The following is a 16619-nucleotide window of genomic DNA, read 5'->3' as shown; positions in this document are numbered from 1 at the left end:
TAAAAAGGTTCAAACCTACAGCAAATTCACGCTGCCTCATTTAAACTAAGGCCTTTCCTATTCCTTTCATGCCAGGTAGTTTGCCACTTCTTCCAGCCATTGTTCCTACCATTTCTCAGTGTAAAACAATGAAAACAGCAAGATCTTTGACTACCCGACAGACTCCAGATGCACCCGAGGAGTCCTTGAAACGACTACCTTAAGTAAGAGAACAATTTCTTCATCTATAAAACAGGAAAAAATCATAGTATATATTTCACTAAGGGTTCAAAGGGAGGAGACATCTGAAATGCCAAGCTCTGTGCCGGGCATGTGATAAGTAGCCCCCGGGCCTCTTCCATCTCCTCTCAGATCTCAAAGCCACCCCCCATCTTCATCCCTGAGAAGACTGAGGCCATGAGGTACCGAGCTCTCGCTAGTCCCTGCTTTGGCCTCCATCTATGGACTCAAACTTCCAGCCTCAGTGTTACAGGAGTGGCACGGCAGCCGGCCGAACCACAGCCCCCTGCCACCCGCAGTGGCCTCTCTGGTTGTGTCCTCATGGTGACCGGGGCAGCCAAGCACCTATTGACAAAGCCCAGCTACGTGTCCACCCTCACTGCACTACAGCAAGGCGCGAGCAAAATGCCCATCCTCCTCCACCTTGTGGGTACAAGAGGGCGGGTGGTGAGCGCTGCAGGAATTCAGACGTGCTGAATGTCTTCTGCGAGACAGCCGGAGAGTTCAGAGAGCTGAGTTTGAGTCCTAGCTCTGCCATTTAACAGCCAAGGGATCCTGGGCGACGACCTACGTAACCTGAAAAGGAGTTGTTTTTTGATCTCATGTGACATTTATCAGGAACTTGACAAAGACAGTTTCCTTCTTAACTGCTACACTCGAAACCTCAGTGTCTCATATGTACAGAGTTATATAAAAAGGTTCAAACCTACAGCAAATTCACGCTGCCTCATTTAAACTAAGGCCTTTCCTATTCCTTTCATGCCAGGTAGTTTGCCACTTCTTCCAGCCATTGTTCCTACCATTTCTCAGTGTAAAACAATGAAAACAGCAAGATCTGTTACAGAGTTATTGTGAGGCTAAAGTGAAACCAAAAGATCTAAATTGCACACAACAGTCCCTGGCATATAGCACATGGCTTAAAAAGTAGCCTTTCCTCTCACATTTCCCATCATCGCCATCTTAACCTCCCATCTAGGACTGCAGACCTCTCTGTTCTGCAGAAGAATACAGAATGCGGGAACTCCCAGACCGGGGTTCACCCTCAGTCCCAGTCGTGCTTGACCTTGGAGAACGTGCTGCCTCTGGGCACTGGTGCAGGGATGGCCCACACCCACACCCCATTACCCAGCCAGTGACATCCCCCACAGCTCGCCAATCTGGAAATACAGCTGCCGAGCATTTCCCATGAAATCGCTACAGTAAAGGAGCCCCAGTCTCTGTCCCGCTGGGCTCTTGCTGTACCTGAGGTGTCCCCGGCACTGCGTGGGATGCACAGAACAAGTTAATCTGCAGTGAGGCGTTCATGACGACAGCCAATGAAGGGAGTGACCCCACAGCCTGCTGCATTGGTAGCCCAGCTCATGCTCGTCTCATGAGCCTGTGAGATGGGCGTGACTGCTGCACCCCCATTTTAGAGATGGGGAGAAAGAATCTCCAGCAAGGTTAGGTCATAACAGCTAGTAAGCAGTGTAGCTAATGTCTGAATTCAGGCCTGTCTAGCTCTAGATCGATGCTAAGACGCTTTGCTTTTGACTAGCGTTCCTTTAACGCTTTTGTGATAGGAGCAGGTGTGGGTTATCTACCGGCACCTCATGGGCCAAGGCAAGGTGGCAAGCATTACAGAGGGGTCAGTAGGCTTGCCCAAGAGCCTAGGTTGAACCAAGCTTGCCAAGAAGGCCAAGAGGTCAACACTCACCTTCCTGGCCATGTTTGCGAAGTGGGCCCCACAGGCCTTGCAGCTTGGTTCCGAGCCCGTTGGGGAAGGGAAGGAGCTGTACCCAGGGTTGGAGTAGGCCTGTGTCCTGGCTCCCTGTGCCGGTGGGGCCTCCTCAGGCTGTCCATCCAAGCAGAACCAGTTGCAGCAGGTTGCCCACATGATAAAATCTGGTGCGAGGGAGGAAGGGGAGAAAAGCCAGGGTTAAGATACACCTTCACTCCACTCCCCCACTTCGAGAGGGCGCACGGGAGCTGGGGAGCTCAATCCACACCTGCTGCCCAAGTCGGGAGTCGAGGTGAGGACACGTTTTCAGGGGCCACAGATTTCTTGCCACCTCCAGCTTCTCCACAATTGCCACCATTCCCAGGAGGAGAGCACAGACACCTGCTCCACCAGGACAACACGGGCTGCCAAGTTGGCGCACTACCTCTAAAAGGCAGCTGATCCCTGTTTTGGTTTAATCGGAGACCTAACTTCAAATGAAAACGCCTTAGCAATTAAAAGTGGCCTGAAACCCACTTTATTCAGGCCCAAGAACCTACTCCTAGAGTTCAGCGAGATGGCACTTCATCAACTGAGCGCACACACGCACCGCGTGTGAGGCCGTATTCACACTGACTGTGAAGGGGGTATCACGATTTCCTTCACATAGATGAGGCCACCCAGGCTCAGAGAAGTCAGGGCCACACTGCTAGTATACAGAGAACTGAGATTCTGAAGACCCAGGTCTTCTGACCCTAAACCGAACGTTCTTTTCTTAGACCATGCTGCTCCCCTTGTTTTCCTCTCCCCCGGGCAGCAGCACGAACTGCTCTTCCCTGTACTTCCAGCCCTACCTGCACCTCTCTCACAGCATCTCTAACGATTCATCGCACAGATGCTCTTACCCTCTGTCTTTCCCTCTGTCTGCGGCTGCTACACCGTACATTCTTTGAGGGCAGGGATGACTTCTTATTCCTGTGTCTACTGCCCCCGAGCAGCATCGTGCACACAGAAGACACTCCGGTAACATCTGCTGCCGCGCTCAACAGGGGCCTCTGTGGCTTTATTAAGAAGTTTTGGAATCTGATTCTCGTTTTACATATCAAATATGGGTACTGGGGACAAAGGGGCAGGTGATTTTTTTAAGATCACAGAAGAAAACCCAATCCCTCAAATGTCAGAATAATCTACAGTTGCAAAGGGTCCATGGCAACGCCAAGCACTGCTGTGATACGAGTGTGCTTTTCTCAGTAGACCAAGGCAGTCAATACGGACATTCTGAGCCTGACCTCTCTGCTTACAGAGATAATAAATGAAACATTTGTGAGTGTTACTGCTCAATCATCAGTTCAAACAAAGGAACGGTACCAGCTCTGTCTCCTGACTCATGGAAAGCGCCTTTGTTAAATTGTAGTTCAGAGACATGCTAAGCTAGAAAGCACTGACAACAAGAAGATGGCCGATTCAACCCTAGCCATCTCACAGAAGAAGCCTGAAACCCAGCAGGGGGAACTAACCGCCTGGCTCCCACAGCTGTAACCTTAGGTCTCTTGACTACTATCGGCCTTTTTAGTTTGCAGCACTTCTCCACACTCCTCGTCTAGAATTCGTTCACTTTGTAAGCATGTGCGACCCACACCTGTCTCCCCCACTTGCCTGTGGCCCCTGTGTGTCAGCGCCCAGCAGACAGGTGGCTCCACAAAGACTACTGAATGAATTCACACATATTTGAATTTTAAATAACTGTGTTCGGTCCATTTCCTACACATCAACGTTTCTCTCTGACTCACTCTTAGTTGTCTAAAGCCTCCAACTTCCTGGAAGACAATTGCAATGAATAGTTCACATGGAATAACAAAGGAAAGAGCAGTTAACCCGATGAGTTCTCTGTTAGCAAGATAAGGGTGACAGCAGTGTGGCCCCTCTCGGAAAGAGGGATTTTGCAGTTCCTGAAATCACCTGCTGACAAAAGCATCTGAGACATATAGAGTAAAACAAGGGATTACAGGATCTATACTCAGAAGACCCAGGCCCAAGCCCTACTTGACTATATCCATCTTTACAACAAGTTCTACCATTCTGGGCTTCCGTTTCTCAGGGGACATTCTCCAGCCTATGAGGCACTAAACAAGGATCAGTGGAAGCTCTGAGCATTGTAATGATGTTTCAACTTCAGTTTCTCTGGCAAGGCGCAGATAAAAAGGAAACCTAGAGGTTTTGCCACAATTACCATTTGACTTGTTCCAAAAAGGGACAGGGAGATCTGTCACAGAATCAGCAGAATGGGTCAAGTACCTGAAGGAGCTGGGGGCAAGGCAAGAAGCAGAGTGGCCTTGGGACAAGGTGGCAGTGATTTGCCAGCCTCTGTCAGGATCTTCACTCGCCCAGGCATGCAGGCTTTAGTGAAGCCAATGCCTTGCTCTTTCCAGTGCTAGGTGAGTAAGGCCGAGACCCTGCCCTGAGGAGTTCATGGTTGAGGAGAAGAACAAGAAATGTAAAACCCAAACCAGAAATTTCAGGGTGATCGGTGCCTTAACAGAGGTTCGTGCGGCGTACCGGGGGCTGGAAGACAGAGACACAAGCGGCTCTTCCGGAGGAGGGGTGACCAGAGAAGACTTCTCAAATGCCGTGCCACACGTAGCCTGCTGTTGGAGCAGCTGGGTATTCATCGGGAAGCCCAGAGTAAAAGGGATTTTCAAGAAAAAGCAAATAGCAGGCAACATGGCATTAAGGAAACTATAGAGTGTTGGAGCGGGGTGGATGAGGGTAGGGCAGGTAGACAAGCAGACACGAAAAACCACAGGGGAAGGAAACTGGACTTTATCCTATGGGCAGTGAAACACAATGAGGGGTTCAAGTAATCAAGTTTTGTGATCTTATTTGCACTCTTGACAGTAAGCAGCCTGGGAGCAGGCAGCTGGTGTAGCAGAGGCAAGACAGGAGGAGAAAGGGACAGACAGATCTCTGACAGAACTCGTGGGATGTGTCAGTGGTTTGAAGTGGTGGAGGAAGAGGGAGAGAAAAGTCTTGGACGAATCCCAGGGTCTCTGAATTATGCAACAGGACACAGAGTGGAATTGTTAGCTGGAGTAAGGGACAAAGCCCTCAGGACAAGGCATATGTCTGTGTGTGAAGGAAGGGGGCAATTATAATGACGGGTTGCATTTTGTACCCCAGGGGCTTGCTGGTGGATACACACCACACCAAAGGGACAGTCCTGGTTGAGGAGAAAGTCAGAATCCTCAGACCACCGGCAGCACGAAAAGCCAGAACAGGGCAGAAGATGGATGACGGTCTCAGAGGATGGCCTGGGAGAACCCCTGGGGGAACCCGACCTAAAGGGCTACCAGGGGAAACCAGCACAACGGCAGCAGGAAGACTGCTCAGAGGTGGGCGACCTGGAAGAGGGTTTTGAGTTTCAAGAAGAAATGATTGATGCTGTCAAATGACCAGAGAGTAGAATACAGGAATACAAAATCCCTAATGGACATTTTAGGAAAATGTTAGCGTGTTCTTCACGTGAGCAGGTAAGGAAGACAGAAGCTGACTGACAGCCGTAGGTTGGAAAGTGACGGAGAAGTAAGGATGTGCACAGACACTAAGATAAACTATTCTCTGAAGAAACTTCTGGGAAGACACAAGGGCGGAGTTGAAGAGGATTCAGGTCACTAAGACAGAGAGATGCAGACGCAGGCATGGACTGCGGAGGAGACCCCCAAAGATGAAGCGCTCGCAGAGGAAGGGACGCTGGCAACAAATGGTAGGAGTAAGAGCCAGGAGCAGAAAGAAAGGTGACCTGCTGGGACGCCTGGGTGGCTCAGTCAGTTAAGCGTCTGCCCTCTGCTCCCGTCACCATCCCAGGGTCCTGGGATGGAGCCCCACCTTGGGCTCCTTGCTCAGTAGGGAGTCTGCTTCTCCCTCTGACACTCCCCCTACCTGTGCTCTCTCTCTCTGACAAATAAATGAATAAAATCTAGGAAGGAAGAAAGGAAGGGAGAGGAGGGAGGGAGGAAAGCTGACCTGCCGACTGGATTTGGGGGCAGAAGAAAGGTCACCTCTTTCACCAGAGATTGGCCCAGAGAGAAGACAGAGGTCACCCAAGATAAGCTTGGAGCATCCACAGACAAAGGTGAATGAATGAAGTAAAAAGGCAAGGGGTTGAGGGGGTGGGATGTAGTGAACCACAAGAAGGAAACACACTTTCCCTCTGCACAAGGAATCTGCATGTGGCATTTTCTGAGAGTGAGGCCTTTGCCACAGGAGCGCTAGGCCTGCTTGGTAAGGCATGATTGATAGGAAAAAACCGGCAGCCGGACTGCTGTATGTTGTTTAGAGTCCCATGCTCTTCCAAGCATGCAGGGGGCACCGGCAGCGGGCTGGGCACTAGGTTGCCCACCAGGTCCTGGCCCCCAGGGGCCTCCGGGCCAATGAAGCACTGCTGCCCAGCTCAACTCCGCCATCTGGACAGGAGAGTGAAGAAAGCTCTTCCTCAAGCTGAGAACCAAGACAACATATTTCCTTTCAGCACTATTTTCTCTCAGCTTTGCTTCTAATCATCTTCTTTTTTTCTTTTTAAGATTTTATTTATTTGTCAGAGAGAGAGACCGAGAAAGCAGGAGCAACACAGGCAGAGGGAGAAGCAGGCTCCCTGCCAAGCAGGCAGCCTGACATGGGGCTGGATCCCAGGATCCTGGAATCGTGACCTGAGCTGAAGGCAGACGCTTAACAACTAAATCACCCAGGTGCCCCAACTTTGCTTCTAATCTTTTCCGTGACGAGCACAGAAAGCAGAGCTATCAGCCTAAGCAAGTCTTTGGCTACTAGGCTCAGAAGGACTTGGTTCTGGGAGAAGACTTGAAATGTGCCTCTGGGTTACTGCCTAGGCCCCTCAGGCAGGTGGAGGACAGAGCCTTATCCTGGGCACGTGTATATGCGGGGAAGGGACAAAAAGGGGTTCAGTGGGAAGTCTCTGGTGCTAAAATGTCTACAGACTGGCGCAGCCCAGCCAGACAGGGGCACCAACGTCAGAAGACTACGCTTTTAGTCTTTTTGACTTATATTTAAATACCATTTCCTAAAGCTATCAGTTAAAAGTCCTCTCTTGCCAGATTGGAAAATGATACGTCTAAATAACAACTACATTCGAGGTTATTTCGGGGAGTTGCAAGGGAAGAGTGGTCACTTTAACATTGCCATACAAGCCAAACACTTTTTTCTTGGCAGTATTTTCTCATCCTTTGACCCTGGACAGATAGCCCCTTGGCATCTAATGATGTTGCCGAAGGGCTGGAAATGGAACCCCACAGAACACACTGTGGGGTGTGTAGTGAGCTCTGCCTATGGCGACACCATGAGACGCTCGGCTCTCTGATCTGCAAGCCTCCTGATCTTGAAAGAAAATGACCAAATCTTCTCAGAGAGCTTAAAAATCCCTCCCCCGATCCCCTCCCCCTCCTCTTCAGAAAAGATGTGGACTTGGTGATTTCAGCCTCAAACACAGTCTCTGCAGCGGCTGTCCTACAGAACTTGTTTGAAACTTGCCAGGCCCTCCTCTTTCACAGGGAGAAAGACGGGAGGTGCAGGGCTGAGGGGAACGAGAAAACCTGCTCCTCCCTGCTGAGGAACCCTGTGGGGAGGGGGCCAGGATGGCTAGTCAGCACCTGGGAGTCTGTCAGCTTGACAAGGATACTGGCATTTCTTGGGACACTAAGCTCTGCTGAACAGGAAAATTACAGTTTTAATAACAGGGTAAGATAAATGACCTAGCCCAGGTAGGCTGAGTACAACCATAGTTAGAGGCAAGAAGGGAGATGATGTGATTTCTCCCTATTAAAGTCCTAGAATCCTAAGTAATTTTAAGACTTCTCCACTTGTTCATTTGCCCCAGGCAAGTCATTTTAAGGGGATCAGTGGTTGTCACAGGCTTTCCCAAGGAGGAAAGGGTCAGAGAGGAGAGAAGGGTCAGAGTGGACCCATGGAGGAGAAGGCTCAGAATGTGAGGACCCCAGGGAAATAAGGGCTACTGTGTGATGCAGCTCCAAGCCACCTTGCTAACCACCCAAATCTAAGACAGTAAAGTCCTGTCCCCAGTGTTCTCCTTCAATCTGTTCAGACTTTAATTAACTGCTGTGTGCCAAGGTACTTCTGCAGCAACGGACTTTCCACAGACCCAAGATCTCAGAATTAATGGACATAGGGTGAACCCACTGTGTAAGACTTCACAAAAATCCTTTTTTAAAAAAACCTAATCACCATGCCCACACTCCTCGAAGAAGTATGTTTCTGACACAGCAAACCAGAAACCGGCTCCGTGGCAAGCCCGCCTGCAGTCACTACCATATTCCGGGGATTGTTCAAAGCAGCCAGCCTGTAAGTGCACCTGGAGAAATGGTCCACGTTGTGGATCGTTAATACAGAATGGGCTTTGCTTCATCTTGTATATTATCCTTAAAAAGCAATTAAAGTACAATTGCAATGACTCTGAAAGGAAATGCTATGAAAGTCTATCAATATGGCTTAGCTCTGCCTCTTTGAAATAACCGATAAGTAATTACATGTTTTGAGAAGTAAAGAAGAAAGTCATCATTCTCCACTGGAAGAATGCTTCTCATCTGCCAGGCACTGAGCTATGGATGGACTCCCCAGCCCTTTATCCTGTGAGCCTCACAATTCTGGCAAGGCATGTTGGAAATGTTCATCCCATTTTTGGGTGAGAAAACCAAGGTTCTGAGAAGTGAAATAACTTGTCAAAGGTCATAGCAGAGGGTAGTAAAGCCAAGATGTGAACCTGAATCGCTTCCACTGTGAAGCCAGTGCTCTGCAGGCTACAAGAAGTCCTCCTGATTCTACAATCAGTCAAATAATAACAAAAGCAGTCTGAGGGGAATGGGCTGGAGAGTGTACAGTTTTTGAAGCTTTCCATCTCTACCATAGCTTTCCCATCAGCACAGAGGCATGCTCCAGGATCTCCCAGATTTAAAAACTCACCCTGGTCACGAGGGAAGTACAGAGTAGAACTGAACATGTTACACCAGTTGCCCACTGGAATGGCTAAAATGGGAAAATGGGATACTAGCCAGTGTAGACAAGGGTTTAAAGCAACTGGAACTCTAACTTTACCTGGCAGAAGTGTCAACAGGTACAATGCATGCACACGCACATACACACACACAGTGTAAACTGGTACAACATAAACCACACACACACACACACACACACATCGCTTGGCAATTCCACTTCCAGGTACATTCCTAACAGAAATACATTCACCAAGAGGAGTCCGCAAGGTTCATAGCAGTACGACTGTCAGCCCCAAGGTGGAAACCAATCCAAGTGTCCGTCAACAGAACAGAAAAACAAATTGTGCTATTTAAATGCGGCATTGAGAATAAACAAATTAGTGATTAAGTGACAGTACAGATTAGCAATAATGGAAGGGAGACAGGCACAAATGAACACATACTAAACAGTTCCATCTATACAAAATGCAAACACAGGCAAACTAATCTACGGTGTTAGAAACAGGACAGTGGTCATCCTTGGGGTAGGATAATAAATGGAAGGGGAAACAAGAGGGCTTCTGGGAACATTTGGTTTCTTAGTCTGAGTGCTGTTTATATACACAGATGTTCACTTTGTGAAATTTAAATCATACATTTAAAATTTAAATTTTAAATTTAAAATCTGTATACTCTACTCATATTACAATTAAAAGTTTTATTTTAAAGCATCTAGTAGAATATTCGTAAAAAACAGTAACAAAATATTTTGACCCCATACCCCTGACTCCTCAGTAAAGGTCTTTTTCTTGGCTCTCTGCTACACTGATATGTCCCCAAATACTTGACTCCACTCCACTCTTTACCCTCTGCAGTCTCTCCTGAACCACTCTACCCAATTTCTTCTTTGCAGGGTCACCAAGGAATCCCAAGTGGCCAGATCCAAGTGACACTTCTCTATCTTCCTCTGAGTCAACGTCCCAGCAGTGCCAGACATGAGTGACCCTTCCCTCCTCCTTGAAACACTCTCCACAGCTCTGTGCCTTTCGTTTGCCTACCTCAAAAGCCTCCTTGCTGGTCATCCCCTCTCTCCTTCAATGAGGTAGGGAGCTCCCAGGCTGTCTCTGGCATCCTCTCTGAACACACTCTTATCTCCCAAGCAGAGCCCTGTCGGGTGGCCGTGGATACTATTTTTAAGCTTGAAGATGTCGTAAATTCCTCTCCCCACCCTATCTGCCCCAGCAGTGATCTCAATCATCATCTCTGATCTATCACACACATTTCCCTCCTTAGACCCTTAGAATTTGCTGTTTGCTCCTTGAAGTCCCACCTAGACTCTTCTTGCCACGATCTCACACACTTGGCTCCCTCTTGCCATTCACTCCTCAGTTGAAATATCACTCTCTAATCTCACACAGAAGAGTTAGCACTAACTGATATGACTGGCTTACATGTGAACTGTCTTAACTAGAATTAACACATGAGGGCAGGAATCTACTGTAATTCCAGAGTTTAAAATGGCATCTTGGATGAAAGAACTGCTCCTAACTAGTTTCCCAGCTTCGTTCTTGCCTCTCTCCAGCTTTTTCTCCCCAATGCACAAACAGTTAAAGGCCTTTAATGGAGTCCCACTGCATTTTTTTTTTTAAGATTTATTTATTTTTTAGAAAGAGGGAGAAAGGGTGAGAATCTCAAGCAGACTCCCCGCTGAGTGGAGAGCCTGGACCCGGGCTCAATCTCACGACCCAGCGATCATGACCTGAGCTGAAACCAAGAGTCATACACTTAACCTATTGAGCTGTGCAGGTGCGCCCCCCCTCTGCCGCCACTACCACTGCATTTTAGAAAGAAAACTCAACTCCTGGCATGGTTAAAAGACCCTGCCTATCCCACCAGTCCCTGCCTGCTTCCCTGATTTGTGCCATGCTGCTTCTCTCCCGGCTCACTAAGCTTCAAGCCGTGGTGGCCTTTCCACAGTCTCACACTCTGAGCTCCTTCCTTCCTGGATTTCTCCTCCTCATCATTCAGGCCACGACTCCCACGCCAGCCATATAAAGGAGTCCCCCTCAGTCATACGCTCTCTCCTTGCCCTTTCTGCTGCCCTCCTGGGCACTGCTATAATCTGTCATTATAAATGTTTGCTTATAGCCTATCTACCTGCAGACTGGAACCTCCGAGGGCAAGGACCCCATCTGTCTTCACTGTTTTATCTGCATCTAGGAAGTGCCACTCGCAGCGGGCACCCAGATTGGTGGAATGAGCAAACAGAGGTCAGAGGAACATTCAAGTATTTTATCAATACAGCCAATGAGGCAAGTACTAGTTATCTCTCCTTAGGGCCCAAAGCATTCTGTCAACATTTACAGTGACATAAAGGGACTCTGAAAAAAGTCCTTTATCGAAAACGAAAGGGAGCCAACCTTTACCAGCTTTCTAATCTCACACCAAGAGCACAAGATGGTACTAGACTAGATTCAGCAAAGGGTAGGCATTATAATAAGGCATGGGGCTAAGGATTAAATGTTTGCCTCCCTCCAAACCAGCTCCCAGAGCCTCCACTCACACTGAGATGTCAGACTTCAAAGATACTAGGACTCCTGTGTCCTCCAGTTCCCAAGGTAGACTTCAGTATAAAGGAGCCAAGCTTTCTGAGTCTGTTTCCTCACTTGTATAAGTAGGGATGAAAAATAATATTCATAAAGTACCTAACCTATAATAAGTGATTAATAAATAACATGTTAAAAGAAGTCATCATCAAACTATAAAATGGAGACTGCCTAGATGTTCAGTAGTGATTACTGGCTGGAAAGCCCAACATGTCTCTCACTCTTTCCTCTCTCTGGTTACCCCATGCTTGAGTTTGCTACCACCTAAGGGACTGAGTTGGGAGGGGCTCTGACACAGCTGATCATAACACCCACGCAATCAAGAATCAACCCTTGAAAACTCACCTGAAATTTAAAATCATCTCTCAACTTGGAAGGCTCTTTACTTTTAAAAAATAAGTTTGAAAAGAAACTTGAAATCCCTCAGAACTGTTTAATTTAAAACAGAATCTCCGAGTCACACCTGAAATTTTCCAGCAAACCTGCCTACTACGGTGCCCACCCTGACCAGGGAAGATTTAAAGTGGCGGTGACGACACAATGAGCATGAGCTAGGACCACTGTTTCATCGGCGAGGAAGTGAGTCGCAGAGTACACACTGCCCTCAGTTGCTGGGCGGTGACAGTGAGGCATGTTCTCTGTGACACTGAGATCATTTCTGAGAAGTTCCTTTTAGAATAAAGAATTCCGAACCTCTAAGTCCCAGAGGAGACTGGTATACTGTGGGACTAGAGAACCTCGGGCCTGAATCAGATGAGTGGCTCCGCGGAGGCAGTGTCTGGGCTGACAAGGGATCATTCACCAGGCTGGAGGACAGTGGAGGAAAACATTTCCAAAGGCTTTAGATCCTAATAGACATTTCCCAGCCTCCGCAGTAGTCCTTAGGATGTGGGTAGTAGATAATGCCTAATTCCTAGAGAGGAATTTCATTTGGGACTTAAATTTTTAGAAAATGGACGAGATAAAAAAAAAAAAAGCCCAACTATGTTTTACTTTGGTTTTAGAATCAGTTCAACATGACCTTGAATCCTGGCTCTAATACTGAATAACTGATTGAGCTTGAGAAAGTGGCCTCCCTGAGCTTCGGTGGAACAGGAACAAGCTTACCTACACCTCACAGGCTGGACACAGAGCAGGTGCTCAGAAGAAAGAGGGAGCCAACCTTTACCAGCTTTCTAATATCATACCAAGAGCACAAGATGGTACTAGACTAGATTCAGCAAAGGGTAGGCATTTTAATAAGGCATGGGGCTAAGGATTAAATGTTTGCCTCCCTCCAAACCAGCACCCAGAGCCTCCACTCACACTGAGATGTCAGACTTCAAAGATACTAGGACTCCTGTGTCCTCCAGTTCCCAGGGTAGACTTCAGTATAAAAGATCAAAGCTTTAGGTGAAAGAATTTCCTGTGCTGTTATTTCAGGGGTAGGGAAGGAAGAAATAGAAGGTATTCAAACTCCGGAGTTCAGAAGTCCCTTCTCAGATGATCCTAGAAAATACCATTTTTTAAAGGAAAAGTAAAAACTCTTCAGAACACCTAACATGTGCACAAGTGAGTAGTTTTGTCTGCATCTATACAATTATCCTGCAAACATCCAAATTAAAATGTTCCTTTTATAAACCCAGACGCTGGACCCTAAGTGCTGGCTAACTAGACCAGGGTCACACAGCTAGAGGGTTATTAATCTGCGGTCCTATGGAAAGAGAGGGATGCTTTCACCCTCCACAACAACCTCCCCATGGCACTAGTCACTCAAAGGCTGTGTGCTGGAAGAGCAGGTCAGTGAGCTGCCTGCGGGAGAGACCGTGGACATCACCGGCGAGCCAAGCTGCCCTTTCAACACACGAGGACCTCGTAAGAGGTGCAGCAGACTAAAAAGCCATCCCGAGGAATCCAGAATTCTATTTTATACATCCAGGAAGTCAACCCCATTTCCAACCTACTACCACTTCAGGGTACTAATGCTATAAACAGACCCCCAACTTTCTAAAGAGAAATATTAATCCATATTTAAGAGGTTTCAGTTTCTATTCTTGCCCACCTCTGTTCCAGCTAGAGGAGGGATTTTTGACTTAACTGTCTCAACTACCTAATATTTTATTGCTCTCCTTTTAATAAGTGTTTTCACTGGTACCCATGACAAGAGCATGACAAGAGCAAATCCTCAGTGCTCAGGGCCTTACCCTCCAAGCTCTTAGCTCCAGCTCTGCTGCTGTTCTTCTGGCCCCTCAAATGCCAAGCTTATTCTGATTTTCAGGAACCTCCTGTGAGCTATTCCCTTGGCCCTGACCTCCTCGTGCAGCACTTATTTCCTCTGGAAAAACTCCTCTGACCCTGCCTGTGCTCTCCCAGCATCTCGGGACACCTCCCAATAACTTTAATTCATTCTTCTGCCCGTCTGGTTAGCGCTACTCTTGGCCAAGCCCTCTTCCAGACACAGGGACTCTGAGAGCAACAGAACCAGGCAAGGTCCCCCACCGCATGATTACTTGCCAAGGGGGTGAGCATGCTAGCATCAGGCATTTAATTGGTGAGCTAAAATCTGTATAATTCAAGTATTCTCCCACAGTAAGGGAGTGGAAACAGAAGTCTACAGCTTAACTGTGAGCCTGAGTGTCAGGTAAGTGTGACCACAGGTGTTTGCTGAAGTCTTAGTAACGATAACAGCAATAGGGCTTTAAAAAAAAAAAAAAAAAAGACAAATTCATGCTTGAAAATGCCACACTCATGATTCCAGGGTGATGAGCAAATTAAGGGTTTTAAACCCAAATAACCAGAGCAGTCCCTTGAGGGAAAGGTCTAATAGGAACATGCCTACCTCACACTTGGTGAAGTTAAGTTTTTAGTGTCTGCTAAGATGACTTAAAAAACAACAGTGAGTTTCTACAAGTAGCAGAAAAATGTTAAAATTATCCGTTATGACAGCATTAGAAAGCCAGAAAGGGACAGCCTCGAGGACGAACAAGATCTGGCATGTCCGTCCTCTCCCTGCGTGAAAAGGCACAGAAGGCTTTAGTGACCTCCCAGAGCTCTGGTTCCAGAACACACAGCACTGCGATAAGAACTGTAAAGAATACAAATTAAAATAAAAACAACACATGGAGAAGTAGAATAACAGAGAACAGAAATGGCAGAAATCGAAGAGGCTGCACCAGATACAGCCAGGGTCTAAGCAGAGCTTGGCCGGTAGCTACCGACAGGCACAGCCCAAGCAAGGGGGGAGGAAAAGCATGGCAAGAGGAGACAAGAAACCACAGCCGAGGGTTTTGGAGCACAAAGGGTTAAACTGACAATGTGAAGAAGGAGAAAGAGAGGTTTCACTTTCCGCTGGTAATAAATGAGCTCTTTTCCTGAAGTGATAACTGTTGTAAACAAGTGAAAACCATACACAATAATCACAAGTTATAAATGTTCTTGAAAACTCCCTGGTTTCAACTGGCCTATGACAGATATCTGCAGAGGGACCTCAGCATCTGCTATGAAGTTCAGGGAAAAGTAATTCTAACCAATGGACTTGTGCCAAAATCTCACCCTCGGGGTCTGACCAATTAAATGGCTGCTTCTTAGTGTGGCGTTCAGGAGAGATGACAGATTGAACACTGCAGCGGAGAAGCCTACACATTTAATTTCAGCCCAGGCATTTTGGCCCAAAGGGCAAGTCAATCAGGAAAGAAAGCAGTTCCGAGTACAGTCTTCAAACAAGCTGAAAACAGAATAAGCGGACCTGCAGTTTAATTATCACAGGATCCTTCTTCCATCAAAACTGATGACAAAGCTCATCAAGGATAAAGAGCTTGATCCCCCTGTACTCCTGTGCAGAAAACAGGATTTACCAGATAAGCTCTTTCTAGACTGAAGAAGCTGCTGCTTTCACCAGCTACTATCACAGGGACTGACTTCTGGGCAACCGGGATGGAAACCTTAACAAAGGGGTGCCTGGCAAGCTCAGTGGGTTGTGAGTTTGAGCCCTACATTGGGTGTGGTGATTACTTAAAAATATTTGAAAAAACAAACAAACAAAACCATTAACAAAGCCAGGGATTCGCTGAGCAGGTTTCTGGCACAGCCCGTGCCCTGGGGAAAGGCAGCGCTTTGGGACATGAGTTCTTTCTAGGGTCAAAATTATGCAGTTTGGGGGCGCCTGGGTGGCTCAGTGGGTTAAGCCGCTGCCTTCGGCTCAGGTCATGATCTCAGGGTCCTGGGATCGAGTCCCGCATCGGGTTCTCTGCTCCGCGGGGAGCCTGCTTCCTCCTCTCTCTCTCTCTGCCTGCCTCTCTGCCTGCTTGTGATCTCTGTCAAATGAATAAACAAAATGTTTAAAAAAAAAAAATTATGCAGTTTGGGGGCGCCTGGGTGGCTCAGTGGGTTAGGCCTCTGCCTTCAGCTCAGGTCATGATCTCAGGGTCCTGGGATCGAGCCCCACATCAGGCTCTGCTCGGCAGGGAGCCTGCTTCCCTCACTCTCTCTGCCTGCCTCTCTGCCTACTTGTGATCTCTGTCAAATAAATAAATAAAATCTTTAAAAAATTAAAAAAAAAATTATGCAGTTTGCCTTTTCAAAGTGGACCGCACAAGTTACTGCAGCCAAATGTATGGTATAGGGGAGAGTCAACGAGGACTCTGAGCCCTGGTGTTATTTAGTCCCTTTACACCTAATTTTCCTCAAAAACACAGAACCAGCTGCATTTAAAGGGCAACAGAAAGGATTAAAATAATGCATGTCATGCATTTACTCCAGAGCCTAGCACCTAATAGGCGCTCACAAAAAGCTGGCCACAAATAAAATCTTTTTCAAGGTTCTTTAAAGTGATAAAATTTATCTGCTCTTTCCCCTATCTACTGTTTTTAAGACCTGATGATACCTTTACATCAGGCTCAATGTAGCTTTATCCCCACCCCCCACCCCCAGATTTTATTTATTTGAGAGAGTAAGAGAAAGAGAGCACGAGCTGGGGGAGAGGGAGAAGCAGGCTCTCTGAGCAGGAAGCCCAGTTGGGACTCGATCCCAGGTACCTGAGATCATGACCTGAGCCAAAGGCAGAGGCTTAACCCACTGAGCCATTCAGGCGCCCCTCAATGTAGTCTTCTCATTATCCTT

The 16619-nt window shown here is 47.5% G+C and overlaps 1 protein-coding gene across 6 annotated transcripts in view; it reads right to left on the bottom strand.

Moving 5' to 3' along the window:
* The window catches only part of RFFL (ring finger and FYVE like domain containing E3 ubiquitin protein ligase), a 66030-nt gene that overhangs the window by 16813 nt on the left and 32598 nt on the right, over window positions 1-16619 (bottom strand). For all 6 annotated transcript variants that reach the window (XM_059379399.1, XM_059379398.1, XM_059379397.1 and 3 more), the window contains exon 2: window positions 1916-2103. In XM_059379399.1, coding sequence (XP_059235382.1) covers window positions 1916-2095 — 180 coding nt within the window. In that variant the 5' untranslated portion in view covers window positions 2096-2103. The remainder of the gene's footprint in view (window positions 1-1915; window positions 2104-16619) is intronic.

This window comes from Mustela nigripes, chromosome 16, assembly GCF_022355385.1.
Source record: "Mustela nigripes isolate SB6536 chromosome 16, MUSNIG.SB6536, whole genome shotgun sequence".
Taxonomy (NCBI): Eukaryota; Metazoa; Chordata; class Mammalia; order Carnivora; family Mustelidae; genus Mustela; species Mustela nigripes.
The sequence above is the reverse complement of the archived record's forward strand: the minus strand, read 5'-3'. Positions and strand labels throughout refer to the sequence as shown.